General features: G+C 43.8%; 1 protein-coding gene across 11 annotated transcripts in view; it reads left to right on the top strand.

The window, feature by feature from the left end:
* Window positions 1–15,701, top strand: part of ZC3H7B (zinc finger CCCH-type containing 7B) — an 88,071-nt gene that overhangs the window by 4,871 nt on the left and 67,499 nt on the right. For 2 of the 11 annotated variants that reach the window (XR_008308179.1, XM_053253905.1), the window contains exon 1: window positions 13,920–13,968. The exons of 1 other annotated variant lie outside the window; for it this stretch is intronic. Coding sequence is in view for 7 of the 10 variants with exons in the window: in XM_053253905.1 (XP_053109880.1) it covers window positions 13,947–13,968 (22 nt within the window). In the remaining 3 variants the exon portion in view is untranslated. Of the gene's footprint in view, window positions 1–197; window positions 253–321; window positions 583–9,080; window positions 9,215–12,771; window positions 12,949–13,907; window positions 13,969–15,701 lie in introns of those variants that run through there. 8 more of the 11 variants (XM_053253909.1, XM_053253908.1, XM_053253910.1 and 5 more) reach the window with 8 other exon arrangements.

Genomic DNA, 15,701 nt, shown 5'->3' with positions numbered 1-15,701 from the left:
TACTCAGTTGAGACGTTCCTATGTGTCCCTACAGCTGTAGCAAATTTGGTTCAAATTGGTTAGGTAGTTCACAAGTTAGCCCATTTTATGCATCCGCCATTTGGAATTGGGAAGGATGACAAACTACATTGTTGAGGTGTCCCTATATATTTCTACAACTCTACTGGATTTGGTTCATATTGGTCCCCGCATTGCGAAGTTTGTGGGGACACACACGGAATGCCGGGAGATCTCATAAGCTTACAGTGGAAAGTAGGTTAAAAAATCACCACAGGCTGTGTTTGCAGGAGGAGCGGGAATGGGAGATGATGGGCTTTAGGACCTGGAGGGATAAGAAGGAAGCATTTTGCCTGGCTGCCGAGCCTAAGCTAGAGACCTGGAAATGAAAGTAAAAAAGACCAAGAGGCACATGGAGGGAGCTGCGGGGTAGCAGCTCTGGAAACAGAATGCTGCCTCCTGTAATTAAATAACAATTACTAGTATTATTACGAATAGTAATAATACACTAATAATATACCTAGTAATACAATACAATTTATCGAGGAGAGTTTATTACAGTGGAGGGAGAATACCCAAGCAGAGGTGAGTTGGTGATTTTGTTGGTTTTTTCCGGGAGGCTGGGGAAAGAGAAGATTTGACAAATACCCCAGAGAATATTCGGACGACGAGCGACGGAAATGTTTCTAACTGCAAACACTGCTTAATGCATCAGAAACGAATGTTATACGGAAGTAACATATACATGTCTGGTTTATCTAAAAGCCTGGAACAAATTGTTAAAGATAATATTTCCCATCCTCCTTGCCCCCCTTCTGGGGATGCAATGGGAGTGGGGGGGGTTGGTACTGTGGCTTTAGTTGTGAAGTTAAATGGCGATCCGAGAAACCCTTTAGAGTGATGGGAACTTCTCACAATATTTTCTTTGGCGTCAGGGGTTCCAGTATTTATTTGTTCACCCTCTTTGTTCAAAGTACTAACTACATGCTATGTTGACTGAAGCCCGTTTTCAGGAGCAGTTATTTCAGATGAGAGGGGATGTTATTAAAAGAAAGGTTGTGCTATTTGCCTGATCACGGGAATTTTATAAACTGACTTCTCAAAAGTGATCTCAGAGATATGTCTAGTAGGGGGAAATGTTCCTAAAAAACCAAAAAGATTTGGTGGGGTCGTTTCAGCCTGAAAGCATCCCTTAACAGCTTATTGCGAGTTTTAACACAGTTGTGGTGAAATTGTGGCTTTTGAGGGCAGACGGCGCTTTCCTGTCTGCTTCCGCGATCGAGGTGTTGCTAATGCTGGCTGCTTTGGCTAAGCAACACCGGGGATTGGAGGCCTTGAGTTGGTGGGAAAGGATCGGTGGTTCTCAAGTGACAGTAAACCAAGTATTGTCTCTTGCTAAGGGCTGTTAATGGGGCTAAGATAAGGGAAACAATTTGAAGAAGCAGAGTAATGAATGCAAACAAGCAAGAGGGAAAACAGTATCAGCGCACACAAACAAGATACAATCCCTATACAAAGGGGTATTACTAATGACTGTTGTGTGCCTGTTGCATTATGATAGCTAAATCGGAAAAATATTGAAAATCGGGGGATACTGATGACGGAAATGGAAAATGTGTTAAACCGGTGGTGGAAAAGAGACTCTGTCTTTTCCTCTCCCAAGCCCGCATCGGAATCTTGCAGGGGTCTTTACGATCCATGTAAATATTTGAGAAGACTGAACCACTGAGGAGATGAGTGCCATAAAAGTAGTATTAAATTAGGGTTTGGAGCTCTAGGCTACACTGCTAATGTGTGAGCTGGTTGGTTGCACTCAACCTGCATGTTTGTATGTATGCAAAACAAAATAGCATAATTTGCATAAATGTAGTGTCTGTCCCCTGTTGTGCTCCTGTCGTGCCATTTATACAATTTCTGGCAAGAGTCCCCACAATCAGTGGAGGCCTCCAATCATGTGGAATGACAAAAAGCTTTGTAACTACCCCAAATGTCATTTTTAAAAAAGAGATGTGCAAATTATGGAATTTGAAACTATAAATTATGTGTTCCCAATTTCTTCTGTTTTGCAAACATTTAAGGCACCTTACCATCACTATCTCAAGCTCTTATTCACAATTTTTATTTTTAAATATAACTTGAGATTCTTGAGGTTCTGGCAAGAAGGATTAGCCTACCCATTTCTTGGTTATCATTTTGACATGGGCATCAGAATAGGGAATCCTTTTTTGCAGCTGTTATTAAAAAAATAAAATCTGTGATTAAAAAGGTTATTGTATAGGTATGGAAGGTATTGGGCCATGTAGATAGAGTGAGATGAAGAAAAAGAGGAATGTTGTAATAGTAGGGTCTGTGGCGTGAGGTGCAGTAGAAGGAGGAGTTGGTTGGACACGGTAGAGCAGAGAGAAGCAGACTATGGTGACAGTGCTCTGAATGTGTATTAGAACCTACACCATTGCTCTTTTAAGAGAGCACTCCTCTCTTTATAATCTCCACTGACCATTGAGGTTCTCTAAGGAGGTCCCCCTCCAGTTGCTGCTATTTTGTCTGGTGCTGTCTTGGGGCTTGCTCTTCTCCATAGCCTGGGCTTTGGAACACTGTCCCTGTTGAGAAGTATGGGCACCTAATTCTTTGCCTTCAAGAAGATCTTAAAGAAACAGCTTTTTAATTGGGTGCTTGGATCTTTTATTTGTCTTTAGTTGTTTTAGCTGTTTTAATTGCTGTTTTTAAATTTGTAAACTGTCTTGAGAACATTGATTTAGGTGATATAGAAATATGACAAATAAAGTAAATAAATAGTCAGATGCAAGGAATGATAGTGTAATGGCCAGTGTTGTGTAATTAAGGAAAACTAATAATAACACTTACTTTGAGTGTTTACTTCACTTGAATTATATTGTTATCGTTATAAAAGTCCTGTAAGATATTATGTGTGATTATCTCCATATTGCAGCTGAGAGCTGAGGCTTAAAGGAGTAAGGCCTCCTGGTGAGTTCATAGCCGGATGAGATTCAAACTGGGTGCTTTCTGGATTGTCGTTCCAGGTCTTAGTACCGCACTCCAGTTATGGAGTGTTAATTATTTGTTTGCAAAGGAATGGATATTTACTCTTTGTTAATTTGAGATTTTCTAACAATGTAAAGTTTAAAAAAATTGCAAAGTTATTTAAAGTGTGTAAAGACTGAATTGGCAATGAAATATAAAAATAATCTTAATACATGATGCCATATAAGAGGGATAGACAAAATGTGGTTTGCCAGCCACATGGGTCCTTAAGACATTGTTGAACAGCCTGTGGGTTCTTATTAGAATGTTGACAATCCCTGCTTCACATAATAAAATTAGGTTTCTAGTCCTCATGTCTTGTAGAGTTGGTTGGTTTAAAAATGCAGTGCTGAGAATTACTGATGGATGGTAAACTCAGAAAATGATATGTCTCTGTGCATCAAAGGTTGACTCAGGTTTTTCACCATTACTGGTGTGGTGCCTGTTTATTTTTTTTTAAAGTCATGTCTGTACCTACAATTGTATCCTGACACCTGCCAAACAGGTGTTTGGTGTGCAAAACAAGTTGAATGATTTGTAACTAATATGTAAAAATTAGGTGTAACAAGCATGGTTCCATAATAAAATATTGTAGTATATCCTTGGTGTGTATGTGTTTCCTGTGCCTGCACATGATGAAGGTTTTAGGGACCTTTCCCCCTCATAAGCAGAAGGGGTTGTGACTGTTTTGCGGGAGTATACTTCATGCAGAGAAATTTTCCACTCATTTTTCAAGCCCCCGCCCCCGCTACCGAATTCCATTAGCTCTGCCTACCTGATAACTGCCCTCTGCAGTCTGCAAACATTCTGCTCCATTGAGTTTTTCTGTCCCTTTTGCTTCTTCAGATTTTTTTTTGTAAAACTGACATATCTGCAGGTTACCCTGACTTTGTCAGTACCTCCCTCTTGTTCACAGGTGCTGCAGCTATGTGTCCATAAAAATAACTTTTCCAGTTCTTTCAGATACAGATAGATGTGTTTCCAATATGGTCCTCAGGTGCTCAACAGTCTATCAATTTCTGTCTCTGTCTTTTGACTGATTATCCGGTCTTTCTGGAAGAATATGTAGTTCTTCCAAAACCAGAGGAAAACTCACTCTTGGGGCCTCTAGACCTCAGTATGTTGTTGCTGCCTATTAGTTAATTTGTAACCCATTGGCAAAATAAGTGCCGTGCTGGACAAAGGGATTTTGGGGCCTAATGCAAAATGAGGTTTTGGGCTTCTTCATTTTTTGGTTTTTGGGATGAATTTTTCTCAGAATACCCGGGGTGTGTGTGTGCTTTTCCTATACCCCTTGCCCAGAAAGCTTCACAGGAAGTTGCTTTATACTGAGACAGACCATTGTTCCCTCTAGCTTAGCAGTGTCTGCTCTGACTGGCCGTCACTCTGCAGGGTTTTTAAAAAAAGATGCTGCCAGGGAGTGAACCTGGTACCTTCTGCATACAAATGCAGATACTCTTCCACTAAGGAAAGATCAGGTTTAAAAAGGGTGTGGTCAAGGCACATGCCAGTGGAGTGGGAGGAAGAGATATATGGATACCTGTTTCTCTTATTCATTTATGAACTTTTTAGACCACCTTCTGATAAGATTTTTTTTTAAAGGTTTCAAAATGGGCTCAGATCACTGAAGAATAAAACATAAGATGCCAATCAAACAAGCCAGCAGAGGAGTGGGGAAAGGCACGTTTGCAAAATCTGCTTGAACTACTGGAGATTATTTATTCTATTTTGATATTGCCCTTCCAAAAAATGGCTCAGGGCGGTTTACACAGAGCAATAATAAATAAATAAGATGGATCCCTGTTCCCAAAGGGCTCACAATCTAAAAAGAAACATAAGATAGACACCAGCAACAGTCACTGGAGGTCCTGTACTGGGGGTGGATAGGGCCAGTTACTCTCCCTCTGCTAAATAAAGAGAATCACCACGTTAAAAGGTGCCTCTTTGCTAAGTTAGCAGGGGCAAGATATGATGTATGAATACAGATATTCAAGCAGATATGATATATAAATACCTGAAGCTGCCTTATCAGGGGTCTGACCATCAGTCCATCAAGCCTGGGGCTCTGACTGGCAGTAGCTGCTAGCCTCTATAGAGCTGCTACTGCTAGTCAGACTCCTAGGCTTGATGGACTGATGCTCTTAAGATCTCAGGCCCAGACTTTACAGGCCCCATGCAAATGCATTGTTTGCATGCTCCTTAAGCCAGGCCTGAATAAGTGTCAGGTTCCATAGCTGAAAGGAACAAGAATCCAGACTGGTAAGCCCCGTGTCCAGGGTTTAGAACCAGGCCTGCTCAACTTCGGCCCTCTGTAGATGTTGGCCTACGATTCCCATAATCCCTGGCTATTGGCCACTGTGGCTGAGGATTATTGGCCACTGTGGCTGAGGAGTTGTAGTCCAAAAACTGCTGGGGGGCCAAAGATGAGCAGGCCTGGTTTAGACCCTAAAAGTGCAGGCAAAGCAAAATAGGGATTTTACTTTCTCAGTTTTCTGAAACTTCCAGGAGCACTACTATGTTGCTGTGTTATAAACATGGAGAATGGCTTTGAACTTTGATGACTTGAAGCTGCTTATTCAGAGACCTGTGTGTCCACTATACTTATGTATTTGGAGTATGTACATAACACTTTTACAAAGTTCCCTGTCCCAAAGGGGCTCCCGATTAAAAACGAAACACAAGGGAGACACGAGTAACAGCTACTGGAGGGAGATTATGCTGGGATGAATAGGGACAGTTGCCCTCCCCTTGCGAAATATAAGAGAGCCACTGCTTTGGAAGGTCCCTCTTTGCCCAGCGAACAAGGAGTGTGTCAGAAAGAGAGAGGATTGCACAGCACTATTGGCTCAGGAGATTATATGAGAGCCAGCGTGGTGTAGTGGTTAGAGTGCTGGACTAGAACTGGGGAGACCCGAGTTCAAATCCCCATTCAGCCATGATACTAGCTGAGTGACTCTGGGCCAGTCACTTCTCTCTGTCTAACCTACATCACAGGGTTGTTGTGAGAATAAACTCAAGTATGTAGTACACCGCTTTGGGCTCCTTGGAGGAAGAGTGGGATGTAAATGTAAAAATAAATAAATAAATAAAAATGTGGGTGAAAGTCATTTTGTGAGCATTAGAAGACAGCTGATGCCAGTGTGAGTCAATGAGGCTAAAAAGTAGAACTACAGACTTCTGAGGTTTCCCCATCCAGGCCCTTTCTGGATGATTAGCATATTGTTCAAGAGAAGTATATAGTGGGGGATCCAAACTATTTCTCCATGGATTATATGATGTCTGTTGTGGAGAAATCAAACTACTAGGGTAAAAGTCCCCCTCTCCCTACCTGCCTGTGGCTCACGTGTTTATGCAGTTAGGATAGAGTGCTGTGTGTACTGTGGTTGCATGTCATGGGTACCTGCTGCTGCTCCTGCTACAAAGAGCAGGCTGGGCCAAGAGAGAACAGCTTGGGCAGGGCACTGACTCTGGTGTTTGCCTCTGCCCCACCTTGCTCCAGGTGTGTGTCATCTGTGGGGCTGCTGCTGCTCCTGCTACAAAGAGTAGGTTGGGCCAAGAGCATGAGCACAAGGGCTTTTGTCCTTGTGGCTCTCAGCCATGGGACAAGCTGCTTGGGGCCTCAGAAGACCTTCCATTCATTTTTTCCCCCATCAAGAAGCCAGCATGAGAGTTTGACTGCATGAGTCCTGGACCTGATCTTTATCAAACAGAGGAGCTGTGGTTGGTTGGGGTGAGGAGATATATCTGGGAGAGCAGAAAAGTGGGGATGTTGTGACATGGGTGGCAGTATCACAGGTAGTGGGCAGAGGGAGGTATGGCGGTGGGAGTTGGGCAGGGCATTACAGGGGAAAATGGTCCAGGCAATTGAGGCCTGTTCCTTTTTCCAGCTCTTCTCCCAACCCTGTGGCCCCAGGAAACTCTGAGAACACTCCCTCAAGGATTAGGGTGCTGCTGTTGAATGCCAGGTCGGTTAACGCTAAAACATTTCTCATCCACGATTTGATTGTGGATGAACATGCCAACCTGGTATGTGTGACAGAGACCTAGTTGGATGAGCTGGGTGGGGTTGGTCTCTCTCAGCTCTGTCCTCCAGGTTTCCTGATCATGCAGCAGCCCTGCCTGGAGGGTTGGGGAGGGGCGTTGCTGTCATCTACTGAGAGATCTTTCCCATTTCCAGGTGCCCAGTCAGGCAATCTCAGAATTTCGAGTGTTTGTCCTTGAGGGTGGGCCTTCGAGATAGGCTGGGGATTCTGCTAACTGCTCTTCAGTCTCCCTACCTGAGCTGGTGGGGGTGGTCTCAGAGGTGGCCTTGGGCTCCCCTAAACTTATTGTCTTTGGGGATTTCAATGTCCATGCTGAGGCCCCCTAGTAGGTGCAGCTCAGGATTTCATGGCCTCCATGGCAACCATGTGCCTGCCTCAGCTGGTATTGAGCCCTACCCACATGGCAGGACATACTCTGGATCTGGTTTTTGCTGACCAGGGAATAAATGATCTGGAGTGGGGGGAGGTTTGAGATAACTCACTTGTCATGGACAGATCATCATCTGGTGGGCTTTAGTTTGACTGCTCCGTCTACCCTTTGCAAGGGTGGTGGACTGATTAGAATAGTCCACCCCCGGAGGCTTATGGATCCACTTGATTTCCAGACAGCCATCGGAGAGTTTCCAGTGTCCAGCGCTGGTGACCCTGTTGAGGCCCTGCTGAATCTCTGGAATGGAGAGAAAGCCTGGGCTGTTGACACAGTTGCTCCTAAACACCCTCTCCGGCTTGATGGAGCCCATTCGGCTCCTTGGTTTTCCTCAGAGCTTAGGGCGATGAAACAACTCGGGCGACGGCTGGAACAGCACTGGAGGAAGAGTTGTGATGAATCCGACCGAACACGGGCTAGAGCCCATTTTAGGGACTATTCCGTGGTGGTGGGGGGCGACGAAGAAATGTTTTTTCTCAGCCTCCATAACATCTGGGGGATTCTTGGTTGGGGGAAGCTAGTGGGCCAGTTTGGTCCCAGCTTCTTCCTCCAGGATATTCTGTAGAGGAGCAGGTGAGGGGACGTGGGCGGGGAGGTGGAGTGGCTGTGGTCTATAAGGATGACATTTCCCTTACAAGGGTCCCGGTTAGGGTATCGGACCATATTGAATGTGTGTACTTAAGTTTGGGGACCAGGGATAGATTGTTGGTGTGCCGATCACTCCACTGCCCAACTGAGTCCCTTACTGAGCTCATGGACTTGGTCGCAGAACTTGCATTGGAGTCTCCCAGACTCTTGGTGCTGGGGGACTTCAATGTTCATTTCAGGACCAATCTGTCTGGGGCAGCTCAGGAGTTCATAGCGGCCATGCCAACTGTGGGCCTATCCCAAGTGGTCTCTGGACTGATGCACACTGCAGGTCACATACTTGATTTGGTCTTTTACGCTGATCAGGGTGGTGTTCCGTGGGTGGGGATTCCTGTGATTTCCCCATTGTCATGGATGGACCACCATCTAGTTAAGGTTGGGATTACAACCACTTCCCACCTCCGCAAGGGCGAGGAGCCTATTAGAATGGTCCACCTGAAGAGTTTATTGGATCCAATAGGATTCCAAGAAGCCTTGGAAGGATTTAATGTTGGTTTTGCTGGTGATCCTGTTGATGCCCTGGTTGAGAATTGGAACAACTTGCTCACCAGGGCAGTAGACACGATTGCTCATAAGTGTCCCCACCGACCCACTTCAAAATTGGCCCCTTGGTATACGGAAGAGCTGCAGGGGCTGAAGCGGCAAGGTAGGTGACTGGAGCGCAAGTGGAGGAAGACTCGACTCGAATCTGACAGATTACGACATAGAGCACATTTAAAGATCTATGCTCAGGCAATACGTGCGGCAAAGAGGCGGTTCTTTTCTGCCCGTATTACTTCTGCAAGTTCACGTCCGGCAGAGTTGTTCCGGGTGGTGGTGGGGCTAGTATCTGCCCCCTCTCCATTGAACCAGAATTTGGAAGCATTAGTCACCCGCTGTGATGTGTTTAATGATTTTTTTCACAGACAAAATCTCTCGGATTCGGGCTGACCTAGATGGAGACTCCACAATTCATTTGATGTCTGAACTGGAGGTGTCCAACAACTCCTCTTGTGCGATTCGACTAGATCAATTTCAGTTTGTGACTCCTGAGGATGTGAACAAGCTGCTTGCATTGGTGAGGCCTACCATTTGCTCTCTTGACCCTTGTCCAACTTGGCTTATTCTATCTAGCAGGGAGGCTGTTTGACCGCATTTTAAAAGTGAGTTGAGGTGTTTTTCCCCCTGCGTTGTGTCCGGATTTTGGAGCATTCTGGATTTTGGGTGTCCGGATAAGGAATACCCGACCTGTATCACCTTGCCCAAAAAGGGCAGGTTAGAGACAGGTCTATAATTGTCCAGTTTGGAGGGATCAAGGGAGGGCTTTTTTAATAATGGTCTTATGATCACCTTCTTGAGGCACGATGGCATCCTGCCTTCCCTTAATGAAGCATTAATAATCACCTCCAACCATCTGCCTGTATCCTCCCTGGAAGCTTTTATTAGCCATGAAGGGCAAAGGTCAAGAGCACACGATGTTGCCCACACACTGCCCAGGATCTTGCCCACATCCTCAGACTGACCAACTGAAAAGAATCCAACACAGTAGAACCAGATGGTACCAGAGGCATGTCTGTCGGAACTGCCAAAACTCTGGAGTTCAAATTGGCACGGATGCGAGCAACTTTATCTGCAAAGTGACATGCAGACTGATCGCAGCAGGCTGTAGATGATTCCTCCCCCATTAGCTGGGGGGATGTATGCTGCAGTGTCTTTGATACACGGAACAGCTCCGTGCACTGAGCAGATTGTATGTATTTATTTATCTATCAAATTTATACCCCGCCCAAACTTACGTCTCTGGGTGGCCAACAGCAATTAAAACACATATAAAAGTAAAAACAGTTCAACATAGAATACACATGAAGTTAAAACAATACAATGATTTAAAAACCATAAAATTAAACAGTATTTTTTATTTAAAAACCTGAGGAAGCTTAGGTTAATTAAAGGATTTTCAAATGTTTTTTAAAAATAGCCAGAGATGGGGAGGATCGTAACTCAGCAGGAAGCTCATTCCACAATCTCGGGGCAGCAACCAAGAAGGCTGTCTCTGTGTGACCACCAAACGAGTTGGCGGTAGCTGGAGACGGACCTCCTCAGATATGGGCAGTGGGGTTCGTAGCGAAGAAGACGCTCTCTTAAATACCCAGGACCTAAGCCGTTTAGTGCACACTCCTCCATAAATACTACTGTGTTTGACAGATATGGAAAAATGTAGTAAAATGGTCATTCCCACCCCACCTCTACACATCAAAGCTGTTTCTCCATTATTAATTACATCTGGTTGCTGCTACTTTATTACCAGGAGAAAAAACTTTTTTAAAAAAATATTGTGAAAACAGACAAGTTTCCTTGGAGAAATATTTATTGTAGCACCTAAAAATATAGCTATTTGTGTTCTTTATTAAACAGGCCCCTTTCCAAAGCGACTTCCCTAAAAATGGTAAACTGATAGAAATTGAGAAAAGATGACATGTAAAGAATGGTATAATCAAACTGAATCTTAATACAATGAAGGTTACAACATATTTTATAATTAAACTTTAAAATATAATGGTGGTGTTTAAACCATGAGTTGTGGGAATATCTTGCTGAACTTTACCTTTTTCTCTGAGAAGGATCACTACAAAACCTGCATACTCAAATCTTACCATTCAAATACCTTTGCTGCTCTTGAAAACCAAGGGTGGTGACTAGGCAGACAAAATTCTGTAAAAGACAGTGCACAATATCTATTGTATTTTCAGTTATATAACAATCCCGGAGCTAGATTCGGTATGACACTGTTTAGCAATTTATCTGAAGTGATAAATTCTGACAGGATTACCTGTTTGCTGGCTGGTATTGATAAATTCATTATTTGTATCTTCGTGTGGCAACATCTGAGAAAATTCAAAAGCAATATGCAAGATCTGTTGCTGTACCTTAGCAAGTTGAGCAGCTGGCATAAAACTAGATTGTTAATATTGCCCATGTTTTTAATCTATTAATGATGGATTTTGATCTATAGTTTATTTTATATATTTTGGATCTGTTCTGCTGGATCTCACTTGGATCTTATTTTCTGCATTTAAAAAATTGCTTTTTGCTATGGCCTTAAAAAAAAAAAAAGCAAATGAAATATTGCTGACTGACATTAAACTGTCCTCTTTCTAACAATTTGGAATCCTAGTTTGTTCCTGGGCAAGAACACATCTTGCCCAGCACCTGAGCAACGGAAAAGTCCTTTCAGTTTGTTTACTACTACTAAAATTAGTTAAGAACAGATTTTTCCCAACTCTCATTTGTGATCTGTGAAAACACCACATTGAATCATTACATAACTGTAATGTTCTGAATTTGTCTTCTTAACTGTGTGTGTTTGCAAAATTTCATCTCGGTTCTCCTAGTGGTCCTATCATAAATTATTCACATGCTTCCTTTGGCTAACAACTTCCAAACTGTAAACACCTAACATACGCTCAGTGGGCAGTGTTCCCTCTAACAGGGATTCCCAGATGTTGTTCACTACAACTCCCAGAATCCCTAGCTGCAGTGGCCTTTGGCTGGGGATTATGGAAGTTATAGTCAACAACATCTGGGAATCCCTGTTAGAGGGAACACTATCAGGGGGTCTAGGAAGCTGCATTGTCATGAAATGTATAGTAGAATATGATGCGGAACGTAGTATCTGCACTATCCAAAAATTGAGGACTGCCTTTCAAGTTAGCTTTTAAAAGGTGGGTACTTGAGGACAGTGTTCCCTGTAACAGCGATTCCCATATGTTGTTGACTACAAGTCCCAGAATCCTTGGCCAAAGGTCATTGCAGCTGGGGATTCTGGGAGCTGTAGTCAAGAACATCTGGAAATCCCTGTTACATGGAACACTGCTTGAGGATGTGTGAAAACTGAAGATGGAAAGGGTCTGTTTGGGGGAATATGTGTGGATGCTCAAGATGTGGGCAATTCTGTAGGCGTGTTACCTTTTCTCAAACATGGACACATGAATTATTTTCTAGCATCCAATTTCCATGTATAGGAGCATAGGAAGCGGTCTTATACCAAGTCAGACCATTGGTCCATCTAGCCCGGTACTGACTCTACACAGACTGGCAGTGGCTTCTCCATTACAGGCAAGAGTCCCTCTCAGCCTTATCTTGGAGATGCCAGGGAGGAAACTTGGAACCTTCTGCATCAAAAGCATGCAGCTGCTCTTCCCAGAGCGGCCCCATCACCTAAGGGAATATCTTACAGTGCTCACATGTAGTCTTGCATTCAAATGCAAACAAGGGCAGACCCTGCTTAGCAAAGGGGACAATTCATGCTTGCTACCACAAAACCAGCTGTGAGAATGATTCTTATCCATGTGTTCTAAAAGAAAAATTAGAAGTGGACATTACCTTTTTTTAGCATTCATAGATGCAGAAGAAATAAAACTGCCATCTTAAAAACCAGGCTTAAAAACCAGAAGAGGTTGGAGCAGGACCTTGTCACACTCTATGGACCCCAGTCTGTGTGACCTTACAATGAACCAGATGTTCCATGATGCTAGAATGGCAACAGGTGACACTTCTGAACAGCAGGGATTTAGTAGCTTCATTCTTTTATAACATCAAGCATTGACTTTTGTAATGTATATGCTTCCATTTCAGGGAGGTGCTTACCTTCAGAATGATGCCATCTATTAAGTGAAATTGGTTAAGGCATGGAGGCAGGGATTTTATATAGATGGATAACTTTTTGTGAAACTCCCTCCATATGGAACTTCACCTAAGACTGCATGCTTACTTGGAAATAGTCCCATTGAATTTAGTTGGACTCAATCACAAGTAAATACGGCTAGAATTGTATTTTTCTCTCTACCCATCTTTAGAAAAGGTTGTCAGATGATTTATCCTAAAAAGCTTTTCATGATCTTGCTTAATTCTGAGCTAGCTTTGATTTTAGTCTGGAAATGATATCTGTTTAAGGCAGGCCTGCGCAACTTTGGCCCCCAACTGATTTTGGACTACAACTCGCATAATCCCCAGACACAGTGGCCAGTAGCCAGGGATTAAGGGAGTTGTGGGCCAACATCTGCAGGAGGGTCGAGGTTGAGCAGCCCTGGTTTATGGCATGTGTATAGGTTTACAAATGATTGCTGTGATTTTGACTATTATTAAGTGTTTTACTCCATTTTGGAAAGTGGCATTGTAATCTTAAATTGATCCCTGAGGTGGTGAACATAAGAGTTCTGCTTGATCAGACCAAACATCTGTCTAGACCAGGACTGTACAACTTTGGCCCTCTAGCTGTATTTGGACTACAGCTCCCATTATCCCCCACCACAGAGGCCAGTAGTCCGGGATGATGGGAGTTGTAATCCAGCATCTGCTGGAGGGCCAAAGTTGTACAGTCCTGATCTATATCCACATCCTTCTCTCCACACTCCCACCAAATAACCAAACAATACCTCTGGGAAGCCCACAGCCGGGTATGAAGACAATAGGAGGACTATTTCTGCTATTTCTCCCCACCACCTTCCACATCTGTGTCTAGTTGCACTCTGACTCTGAACTTAGAGGTTCATTATTGTGGATAGCTATTGATAGTCTATCCTCCATGGACATGTCTAATCCCCCTTAAGCCATAGCCACCAAAGAGGCAGAAACCCTGCAAGAAATTGAGGAGCATTGCTTCTTGTGTTGCCCTCTCTACTGTAAATCAACTGAGTTTGGTGCGTGGCTGGCAATAAATTTACATGTTGTAATGGTTAATGTAGGCCTTGACCAATTTTCTTTGGATCTAGACAGACAATGGACACGGGACAAAATTACTGGACTTCGTGATGGAAATTGTGGAGCAGAAAAGTAAATGGGCTTCTCTTTATCCAGGGGCGTAGCTAGGGGAGAGGGGCCTGTGTTCATCTCTCTCTCTCTCTCTCTCTCTCTCTCTCTGGCGGCCCCTCAGAGTGAGGGAGATAATGAAGAAAATAGGGAGGGGTGGAGCTGGGGGCCCTCAGGAGCTGAGGGCCTGGGCTCTTTGAACCCTTTTGCTCAATTATAGCTACACCCCAGTCTTTATTCCCTTCACAAGTAATGTATTTAGAACAGAAACAGGGCTGCCTGGAACAAATAAAGATTTCATTAAATGACTTTGCCTCCGAATAGCCTAATCTAGGCCCCATGGTTAAATTTCTAGGTGCCGTGGCTCCCTGGTGCCTGGGATTTGCCAAGCCCCTGGGTTAATGGGATTATGGGTAGCATGATAATTAATGTAGTGTAGTGGCTAAGAGATCGAGCTGTGAATCCGAATTTCCCTGGTTTAAATATCACCTCTGCTGTGAAGAGCCAGCATGGTGTAGTGGTTAGAGTGCTGGACTAGGACCGGGGAGACCAGAGTTCAAATCTCCATTCATCCATGATACTTGCTGGGTGACTCTGGGCCAGTCACTTCTCTCTCAGCCTACCCTACTTCACAGGGTTGTTGTGAAAGAAAAACTTAAGTATGTAGTACACTGCTCTGGGCTCCTTGGAGGAAGAGTGGGATATAAATGTAATAACAACAATAACAATAACAACTCCTCCTCCTCAGTGGCCTTAGGCAAGCCACTTTCTCTCAGCCTTAGCTTCTCAGATGTACTATGGGGTTAATAATACCTTACAGGACTGTTGCAAGGATTACATCAAGATAATACATGTGGAGCACTTTGAACACTTATACGTGCTATACAGTACACATGCTATGTAGTATTATTCAGTTCTGCCCCCTGCCTAGTCAAAGCAACACATCAATATCAAATAAGAACAACAGAACAGCCCTGCTGTATCAGGCCCAAGGCCCATCCAGTCCAGCATCCTGTTTCACACAGTGGCCCACTAGATGCCTCTGAGAAACCCACAGGCAAAGGGTGAGGGCATGCCATGTCTCCTGCTGTGGCTCCCCTGCAACTGGTACTTAGCTGCATCTTGCTTCTGAGCCTGGAGGTGGCCTGTAGACACCAATAGCCTACTGTAGACTACTAGCCATTGATAGACCTGTCCTCCATAAATTTGTCTAAGCCCCTTTTAAAGCCATCCAAGCTAGTGGCCACCATCACCACATCCTGTGGCAGAGAATTCCATAGACTGATCTTGTGCTGTGTGAAAAAGTACGTCCTTTTGTTGGTCCTAAATTTTGTGACCTTCAGTTTCATGGGATGATCCCCTGGTTCTAGTGTTGTGAGAGAGGGATAAAAATTTCTCTCTGTCTCTGAGAAGGGCTGGAGGAAGAGTTACTATAGTAGGTGCAAGAGAAAGGTCAATTAGTAAGGGAAGGCTAATTTTCCCTTGGGGAGCCTGTAGCATACCTTCAGAAACATAGAGCTTTTTATTTTTCATAAATAAGCATAAATAAATAAGGATAAAAATAAGCACATCCACCGCTCTGAGCTCCTTGAAGGAAGTGCGGGATATAAATGTAAAAATAAAATAATAATAAATAATCAGGTTTTCAAGAGGAGGAGGATCGTGTTGGCCTTCATTTGATCCACATTTAGGTCACATCCCAATCTACGGTGGCTACCCTGACCTCCAGAAATGTGTAATGTCAGTCTTGTCTTTAG

This window comes from Hemicordylus capensis, chromosome 5, assembly GCF_027244095.1.
Source record: "Hemicordylus capensis ecotype Gifberg chromosome 5, rHemCap1.1.pri, whole genome shotgun sequence".
Taxonomy (NCBI): Eukaryota; Metazoa; Chordata; class Lepidosauria; order Squamata; family Cordylidae; genus Hemicordylus; species Hemicordylus capensis.
The sequence above is the reverse complement of the archived record's forward strand: the minus strand, read 5'-3'. Positions and strand labels throughout refer to the sequence as shown.